The sequence below is a fragment of the Calliopsis andreniformis genome, chromosome 1 (genome assembly GCF_051401765.1).
Source record: "Calliopsis andreniformis isolate RMS-2024a chromosome 1, iyCalAndr_principal, whole genome shotgun sequence".
Taxonomy (NCBI): Eukaryota; Metazoa; Arthropoda; class Insecta; order Hymenoptera; family Andrenidae; genus Calliopsis; species Calliopsis andreniformis.
In genome coordinates this window covers 2,502,117-2,512,496 of record NC_135062.1, presented here as the reverse complement: position 1 = coordinate 2,512,496, position 10,380 = coordinate 2,502,117, and the positions used below count along the sequence as shown (strand labels likewise).

The window sequence follows — 10,380 nt, the reverse complement described above, 5'->3', positions numbered from 1 at the left end:
TTGTGCTCATGTATACACACACTCGTCCATGGAATATAAGTGAGATGTAATGAACATTATTAGGTTGAACTATATTATCGATCGTTACTACGTAGTCCTGCACTGTAAGGCCTTCTATTGCGTCTAAAATTATTGCTTGTTCCTTGCTCGGATATTGTACTTGTTGCACCATTCTTGCATACGACGTTGAAGGAGTGACTTTTGCTGCCGTCATTGCCATATTTTCAGAGAAGTCACTGCAAGAGTTTCCGTAGTCAGAGACCGCTGCGGTTCTTTTCCCTTTTTTTTTAAATTTCTTGCTTGGTATTCAGAAAATTGATGAGCTATTGTTCCAGTTCATTTGCAGAACGGTTGAGATACGGATTTAAACGTCTTCGCTATATATACGTTTTTCTTTGCATCTACTTACAAATGGGACATACTAAAAAGAGAACATCGCAAGGTGTAAATCTCCAATCTTTATAAAACTTGATAGAACTATAGAGCAGCCAAATCTGTATTTTTATGCCTGCCAAGTTTCATCAAAATCGAAGATTTACGCTTCGCGATGTTCCTTTGTAAGTCGTAATGTCACTAGAATCTATAAGTGGAACAAGATGGGAAAGTAGAATAAAAGCAGTACGACCTCTCAAATTACAATTAGACGAATTTTTGAAAAGTTTAAATGAAATAATAGATGATAATTCTGGAGACATGAAAACAAAACATACAGCTCAATATTTGTTAGATCAGGTTGCGTCTTTTAACTTCATTTGCTCAATCATTATATGAAACGATATTTGATCAAAAATTGATATTGTAAGTGAAACGTTACAATGTCCTGAATCTAACATAAATGAATCCTTTAATGTTTTGAATGAGTTTGTTAAATTTCTAAGTACAACCAGATTTGATGCAAATGTTTTAGCTGCAGAAGTGAATGTAGTGCCAGAATTTCCAGTTATAAGGAGTAGAACTAAAATCCGCCAATTTGATTATGAAAGTCCCGATATACAAATCACTAGTTCAAAGCAATTATTTAAAGTACAATTTTACTTAACAGTTGTTGATACAGCCCTAAATTCCATTCAGGAAAGGTTCGAAAGTTTAAACGAATGTAACAATATATTTCAGCTTCTTTCTGAATTTGGACAAGTGATTGAAGCGAAAATGAAAAAATCTTGTTTGGATTTAAACCATTTTCTTTTCAAATTGATAAAGAAAACACGATTGATAAGGTATTGATGGTTTAGAAGCTAATCTTTGAATCTTTAGCATTCAATCTTTGAATGCTTTAGAAGCTAGATGGTTTACAGAGCTAATTACGTATAGAACTTGGAACAGTGGAATTACAGACACATTAAAAAATCTGCTCTACACTATAAAATATAATTTGATGTCATCATTTCCTAATATGGTCATAGCGTTGCGAATTTTTCTGACATTACCAATTAGTGTGGCATCAGGTGAAAAGAGTTTTTCAAAACTTACATTCATAGAAATATATTTAAGGACGTCAATGACGCCAGAAAGATTTAACGATATAGGATTATTAGCGATAGAGAAGGATTTATGTGAAAGTTTAGAACTGTCAAATATTATTGATGAATTGGCAAATAAGAAAGCCAGAAAAACGTAATTGTAATTTATTGTTTGAATAAATTTGCATACATTTATTATTTGAAAAGGACGGTGAAATTTGTCTAGCATGCTGGCGGCCAACGGTCCAGAACCGGTCCTGTTTAAACTTATATATTTTAATAGCTTCTGATTCAGCGTTTAATATCCTTTAAAAATGCAAAATCAAATATTACAGACTGCAGTTGAAAAACTCAATGTAACCTTTACATAACTTTCTTTGAAAACCTTTTTCTAGACATGTATATTAAATAGTTCACAAGTAACTGAATCTGGTACACTTAGGTGACTCACTTTGTTTAGATACAGACCAATTCATCTATATTACAATAGAATTTTTTAAGGTGTAGTAAGTAGATTTTCGAACTATCACTTGTCTGGTTCTTTTTGCGGTACTGAATAGTAACAGTAGCTTATTACTTTCGGCACTGGAGTTTATGTTAGTCGACACGATGGGTCGATCGCTACAATCTGTCGAACAATCATTAATCATTTCGCACGTGGGGACTGTGACGTACCGGTGTTTTCACCTTGGCAATGATCCGGGAAACGAAGAGATTCAACCTGCGAGAATCCGCATGCCTCGGTTCAAAGACGTTTCTATTCAGGGTGCCGCACGTGGTTCATTGGTATCTCTGGCAAACTGCAAGATGAGTTCATAAGTTAAGCATTTCCGCATAGATCTTGACGTGCGCGTGTGTATACACGCATACACGGTGGCCCAGTTAGGCACGTCCTCATGAACAGAAGTATTTGATTGCATAGGAATAATCCTTAATATGTTATTTTCTTAAATAATATTCAGAAATTTGTTTATTAGCTTGCTTATATTATCATATGATGATATTGATATATCAGACAAATGATAGAACTGTATATGATTAAGGATTAATTTTCATAGAACACCCTGTGTGTATTTAGCCACACATACGAACGTTACTTCCACTTCACGCGCCTCTTACGAAGCAATAGACCGAAGATAATACGAGATTTATCGGGATATCTCGTACTGGGGCCAGTAACTTAGTAATTGTCGGATTTCACATAGATTTCACCCCCGCCTCACCGAATGGTCAAAGTACCATGTATCTGATTTATATTACTTGTAAACCAATATTAATATAAACATTTGGGCGTCGCATTATTCGTTTACCGTAAAAATCAAACAATTAAAATATTATTATTATTTTTTAGAAAAATATTTCGATATGCTCTTTTTTACTTCATTCAATACAAACAGGTAATTACAGCTCCAACCTCAACTGATGAATTTTTTTCAATTGTTTTGCTAAACTTTATTTTAGAAATATCTAAAATACACTGCTTCGTGCTCAAATTAATAAATTATTTAACGATATTTTGAAAGACAATGTCGATGTATATTTGTACAATTTTAACGTTTTATTAAATTAAAACAAAATATAAGTAAGTATTTTATAGGTAAATAGTACATGACTTAGCTTTAACTACCATATTATATACGTGTGTCACAGTGAAAGCAGATGGTTCAGCAAAAGTAACCAACTACTTGTGGCAGTACAGTTTCATTAATAAGGAAGGATATTTAGATGTCTGCCTCCGATTGTTTTGATTTTCAGATATGCTATAAAGGACCAAAAAATAAGAGATATGTGTTTTTTATATTGGTCCGTTTTTATATTTATGGGGTGAAACTACCACTTGAAGTTGATGAGATGAAATACAAGAAATAACTTAAGTTAGTTAAAAAATTATTAGATTTGATATAAATTTAATTTGTGGCATATTTGAATGGGTGAATAATGTCTTTGTTATTAGTCACCCTTATCACGGGGTAAACTACCTTTAATCGTTTAAATGCACATTTAAGACTTGAAACCTACAAGAAGATTCTTAAAATCTTTAAAAAATCTTGGATTTTATACTAATAAATTATTGCATGATAACAAATTACTGGTTCTATTACTTTCGACCTTTACTGAGGGGTGCGCCATCCCTGATTGGTGAACTACATTTGTCTTACTAGGAACCGATCATATTCAAGTAAAGATTATTTTTTGAAAATTGAATTCCAAATGATAACGATTATTAGATGCAGTCTTGCTTATAGAGAAAATAACCCTCAATAGCACAGTTACTACATAACTGTAAACAATAAGTACCAATAAGTATTCTATTATATGTTTTATTCTGAATTGTTTGTAGGATGTGCATATACAATTCACGAAATTATTCATTTTAAGTGTATACTGGAAATCTTATGGTTCATATTTGTCACAGAAGTGGTATTCATGACAAAACTGTTTAAAACAAAATGCTTTTTTACCCCAGGAGGATCGAACTATCGGTGTATTGTCACACAGTGCACACTTCATTCACGTATTTTATTCGAAAGCAAAATCTACAGGATTCTCAAAATCTCTTAATTTATTTTCTATGTATCAACTTTTATACCAGACATACTGAAATAGATTTTTATATCTTGGCGAAGGCAAATGATTGTAATTTAATAATATTGTTCCTTAAATGAAGATTAACGTAGTCATGTAACAGTACATCATCGAAGAATCGCCTAACAATTTTTCCACACCCTAAATCTATAAACATCTAAAGACTGGATTCGTTCAATGGTACCCTTTGGAAGTGTCTTAACTTTAATTTTTTTGCCGACTGGTTTTGCACCATGTACATCTTGTTCACAGTGTCCATTCCAAGAGTTTAGTAACAACACACTTGTGGTTCCAGTTTTAGGAAAAAATACCTCTTCCAACCAGGTTTTAAAATGTACTGCAATATTAAAATAACATTCCCAGCCTTTCCTAGGAGTTTCCCAGATTTTGATGCAGTCATGGACACGTTCATCGGTTTAAATAATGTTTTCTGAACTGTTGGTCCAAATTGTCCGCTTACTTCCTATAAGACCATAAAGAGGGGCAACAACAATCTTCCATCAGCAGTTACCATTGGTTGTATTGTATATCTATGTCACGTTGAAGATACAGATTGCACCACACATTCTACTTTTTTCACGTCTTCGAGTTGTAAGGTTCGTCCAGAATGTATTTCTGACTAAAATCCACTCCGGTCTGAATTGTATATATTTTCTGATCTATATGTTGGGATCGGAGCCTTTACCACAATAACAAAGTCTACAGACTTAGTCTTCAAAACTTCATCGTCTTCTATTGTCTTTCGTGTAACAAATTTAGCTACTTTTTGTGAAACATTGTAATGAGCTTTTTTAAAATTATATAATCATGTTCTGGAAGCTACAAATTAGATATTATTATTATTCTGCTCCCCATATGCTTTCAATGCCCATCGTCGAATTTTTCTGTCATGCAAGACATAACCGGCATCAAAAGTCTTCCTGAAATTTTGTATTACATACTCGGAAACTTTTGCTAATTTTTCTTGTTTGGTTCATTCAGAAAGAATAAGTTTAAAATTATGTTGAACTGTATTAAGTGTACGTCTTTTTCCTCCACTTTTTCAGAATGCAACAGCTCCCCACTTGTAGTCAATATCAACATCTTCATTGCACTATGAACAAACTCCTATATATGTTTTTTCAGACCAATTTTCATCATTATCATTTTCATCAACAGCTTCAACTTCACACTCTTTAAATTGATCCAGAAAATCCAATGATAACGTTCCTATTACTTCAAGTAATAAGAACTAATTTTCCTATTACTTCAAGTACTCAATCCAACAGTTTAATTTTTAATTTAAGAAATCATACGAACTTTTTTTATTGCCTGATAGCATCTTCAAATCCATTTAAATAAATATTTGTAAAAACAACAATAAACAAAAATACAATTAGTTCCGAGGCTCACCTTGTATGTATAAAATAATAAGACTTATTATAATGCTGAGCAAAACTTACCGATTACAGAACATAATGCATAAGTTCTTGATATTGGCAGATTGAACATTGCATTCCATTTTCGTTCACTTCTCCTAAGCAAGCTCCGGAGATGGTTTCCCTATCCTTCTTTTTCAGTGTCGTGGCATTGTATCCTTGCCTGGTTAATTTGTTTTCCGTTTCTCCAAATTCTTCTCTTGTTTTTCGAATCTTTCATTTCCTTTTTCTTCTGTGGATGTTTTATAGAGTAATGAAATATGTATTTCACTTTCCTTCGATTTCCTCTTCTTTTTGTCAATGTATTGGCAAGGAGGATAATTTATAAATAATTGGAAATATGTTAGCAGCAAAACTAGCGAATGACTTTGCGTTTAATGTTTCTTGATTCATCTTGGGACTACCAATAAGAGCAATTCCTGGAACCTTATTTATTTTGATGGAATATTCATCCTGTTGCTGGGTAAATAATCCAAATCAAGAGAAACGGTCTTGTCCATAGGATAAATGCGCTTGCATTTAAAACCGCATACTACAAAGGCTAATCGAATTACTTTTATAAAAGCTTCACGGTCAAGACCTGCAATATCATAATCAGTTCTTCTTGCTCCCTGCGTTTGTTCTCATCCATATGTTACAGTGATTTTAAAAAGCATCTTTAAATGGTTTCATAATGGTCCTATTCAGTGGTTGTAACTTATGGATAGTATGTGGTGGTAAACTAATTAAGCTAGATGCTATTATCTATGTAAAAATTTGTAACCTACAATTTTGTGTGACTACTGTGACTATCTAGAACAATGAGTACGGGAAAATTCCTTCGAAGATTGAGCAAATTTTTTTAAATGTTGCAATCACAGCAACAAGAATTCCTACGCTGGCTGCTGGAGCATTTATCATTAATTTTTCATTCAGTAATTTTTCAGTAATATTCAGTAATATTTTTGTCTTTTTCGGCGTATGTAAATCTTCTGACTTGACGTATTCATTTTATGTTAAACTTTCTGATATATTGGAATGTTGCTGGTCCCAATTTTGTCGCAATTATAAATATTGCAAGAAGAGAAATTGTGTTTCTAAATCGATGTGGAAGTTTCAGTTCGGTTGCTAAATCAAATGGTAGTTTCAAACATTCTTTCTTTGTCAACAGTAAGAACTGGCTAGGTCTTTTATATTATACACGAATGGATCTTCATATTATGAAGGAAAGGTTTTAATAAATCTACCTAATTTAGGTTCTAGTGTAATTTCCTGTCCACATTTTAAAGTCTTTTTTCTGTTAAACAATGTGCTTTTTGAGATTTTGTATGTTACAGACACCTCTCTCAGGCTCATATTTTCGCTCATAGTTTATTCAGTGTAATTTGCAATTTGTTTTGATTCCACTTACATTTTTTTCTATTATTCACATCTTTCTCTATGATATCCATTGTTGCTTCTAAACATTAAAAGCAAATGATAAATAGCAACACAAATGTGGACACCAAGATGAGACTTTTAGGTTAGATTTAAAATTTTTTGTTGCACGATTATATAGTTAGACTAGAAATATAGCGTAGTCGTAAAATTAATTAAACGGCGAAATGAATATTTTTGAAAGATGAACATTGGAAAATAAAGGCTTTAGCATTATGTCTACAGGCGGCACTTCCACTTGATACCTTAGTTTATTATACTATATTTATAGTCATGCTGTGTGTTTATCTTTATTGTTTCAAAAACAGAGAAAGATATACGATCGTATGTCGAAAATCATTAGTCTGCATCAAGGTTTATTATACAGTAATAAGAGTCAATGTTCTATTTGAAACCAGAGGACAGAAAGTTCTTTAAAGAAAAGCATGTTTGCAGAAACTAGTCCGCTATAAAGTAAAAGAGTAATTAATAGAATACTTACCAAGACATATAATAACACAATTTACGTTTTTTTTAACCACTACAGTTCGCTAAATACAATACTTTCCATGTTAAGCAATACAATGTTTCTCTCGCCCAGCCGAATAATCAACTAACTGTCGTTCTTATGAACAGGGTTGCCAGAAAATGGAGGTGTACCATAGGCTTCTTAGAGGGAAGTGAGATGTGCAGGAAATTCGCTGCCCCCTCTTGGCCAATAATTCTCTAGCAATCCTGCTTATGAACAAATGAATAAAGCATGACGTCATCTTCCCATCTTTTGTCCTACTCCTTCTACGTTCTGCAAGTGAGGAGCACATTAGGTGTTAAATTTCAAAGATATCGGTATTTTTTGATACTAGCTGTCGTCCGCTGATAAGGCAACGTCTCCAAGCATGCTGCTAAGTGTTCTTTATTACTTAGAACTTCCACTATATGTGGTCTTATATTGTTGATTCCGTTGGTTGTTCATACTTACAGCCGAATTGTTGACTAAGTAATAGTTTCCTTACATTTACTGTTTCCAGTATTTTATTATCGATTACTATTTCTAATATTTTATCTAATGTGGTAAGGAGTCTAATCGGTCTAAAGTTGGGTAGTACAGAGGGATCTTTCTTTCTTTAAAAGTGCGTTTACTTTTGCAATTTTCCCTTTTTGAGAGAAATATAGGTTTGCTAAATTGTTATATATTATTATCAGTACTTTTATTAAATTTAGGGGTAGCTTTATCATCATAGAATTTGGAATTTCGTATTTAACTTTTTTATGATTTATCGGATTTTATATACTGAGGTTAACACATTGTGTTTTGTTTTGTTTGGATTAATCTTGTTGTTCCTATTTGTGAATACAGTAGTAGAGATATCTATTTATTGATGTAAGTCACAGACTGTTTTACTTACTATACGATTGAAATCTGGTATCTTTAAGTTACGAGTTGCTTAAATCTTTTGCAGATACATTTTTTAAAATTAGTTGTAAAAAATTACATTTTTTAAAATTTAATTAATAGATTTATATTACTATCATTCCTCTTGTCAATTATGAATTGATCATTTTTACTTTTAAATTATTGACATTGATCATTAATATTAATCAAGTCTTCTTCACTTGTATCGATTTTAAAAATTTGAATGCTTTAAAATTATTTCGATTCTTTGGATTAAATGCTGATTTAATGAACTGAAAAGTTCTGTTTGGATTTTTCGTGAGTCATTGTTTAGATTTATTATTCTGGAAAGTAGAAGAGATTTTTGTATATTCAATTTTTAGTAGAAAATTTATATGATTGATTTTTTGGTTTAATGTTTTCTGTATATGTGAATTCAATAATTCAGATTTTCTATATGTTTTGAGTAGATTTATTAACAGACGACATTTAATTTGCTTTAGTTCTTTTGCTTTGTTGGATATATTTTTTTATTGAATCTGCTTTAAATATGTTCGGAGGCTGAATTTATTATTGATTTCAAAATTTTGCTTTCTGTTAGATCGATTACTTCATCTATTTCTGTATTGATTAGATTAGTGTTATCTAACAACAACTATAGTGAAATCGTTTAATAGGCTGTAAAACTTTTCTACATTTATTTTTCTGAATATAAGGCAATTTTTAATTATGTAGAAATTTTCTTTAATAAATGAATTTCTTCATAATTGTCAGAGTACAATTCAGCATCCAGTATTGCGGTATCTAACGCTGATTTGTTTGCTGAAAATTTATAGTTGTTCGAAAAAAAAAATGTTACTAACATATTTGATGCAATTTTTTTTTAGCGAATTGTATAGATTTGTCCTCTTGATATTACATATAAAATTGTCCCAGGATTGGTACTTAACCAGGGCAATCACCAGAGGAAGTAACTTCGTATAGACCAATAAGCCTACTGCTAATTGCTTCCAAATTATTTGAGAAATTGATACTTCGCAGGCTGATTCCGGCAATAAAAGATTACAAGCTGACTTCGGAACATTAATTTGGTTTTCAACAGCAATATGCCACAATCGAACAAATACATAGACTTGCTAACAAAATTAGGAGAGACCTGAGTGACAAGAGATACTGCTCTGCAGCATTCCTGGACGTAGCCCAGGTATTTAACAAGGTCTGGTACACTGGCCTACTAATCAAGATCAAAGAACTATTACCATCGTTATTCTACCCCATATTAAAGTCATATCTCACCGATAGATTTTACCAAGTTAAAATACAACAGGCTGTATCTATTCTATGTACAAGGTGAGGCACTTAAAACCGGCCACTTGAATAACTTGGCTGCTATTGGCGATAGGAAAAAATGTATCAGGACAAAATTATTTAGCATCAAGGTGCTGATGATCCGATGTTACTAGTTTTTTGATAGGTGGAGGAGTCAAAGAGATATGAAAGTCATCTCTGTTTTTTCAAGTGGAACGGTATGTTTTTTTACTTATGATCTATTGGAAAGGCCATTCGTGATCTGAGTTAAATCAATTGTGATAGAAAGTAATTTACTTTGAGGAAATGATTAGCACCGTTGATAAGCATAATAATATACGACTAATACAACTATTCAAAATAGTGACCTTGAACATTGATGCATGATCTGAAGCGTTGCTTGACGGATAATACGGCATGTTGAATTTCAGTTGTATTTATCGCGGCACAAGCTATTATATGCTCTTTCATATCTTCTGTGGTTGTTGGTACTTCATTATACACTTATTGCTATAATTTTCTCCACAAACAGAAGTCCAGAGGTGTTAAATCTGGAGAACATACGGGTCATTTATGATTTCCTGCACGATCAATTCAACGATCTCTGAATGTCACGTTGAGGAATTGAGTAATTATCCATGCAAAATGAGCAGGGTATCCATCTTGTTGGAACTACATAACTTGCTGTATGTGAAGCGGAATATTTTCCAGCAGATGTGACAAAATTTGTTTATATGTCGAAACGTTTAATGTGCCATTGATAAAATAAGGACTAATTATTTCGCTGTTTAAGTCCACACCAAACGTTTACAGACCAGGG

The 10,380-nt window shown here is 32.4% G+C and overlaps 1 protein-coding gene across 1 annotated transcript; it reads left to right on the top strand.

Annotated features, from left to right (window-relative positions):
• The first annotated feature begins 567 nt into the window (after positions 1-567).
• LOC143182611 (uncharacterized) lies at positions 568-10,168 on the top strand. The gene is made up of 5 exons (XM_076383722.1): positions 568-737; positions 804-1,076; positions 1,255-1,614; positions 9,384-9,602; positions 10,093-10,168. The coding sequence occupies exons 1-5, from the start codon at positions 568-570 to the stop codon at positions 10,166-10,168; spliced, it is 1,098 nt and encodes a 365-aa protein (XP_076239837.1).
• Positions 10,169-10,380: the final 212 nt, after the last annotated feature.

Excerpts from the sequence above, each read along its gene's own strand:
- LOC143182611 (XM_076383722.1), top strand. The coding sequence starts at position 568 with ATGTCACTAGAATCTATAAGTGGAACAAGATGGGAAAGTAGAATAAAA. Across the intron at positions 738-803 it reads TATTTGTTAGATCAGGTTGC|TGAAACGTTACAATGTCCTG; the intron begins GTCTTTTAACTT and ends TGATATTGTAAG. Across the intron at positions 9,603-10,092 it reads GTATCTATTCTATGTACAAG|AAGTCCAGAGGTGTTAAATC; the intron begins GTGAGGCACTTA and ends CTCCACAAACAG.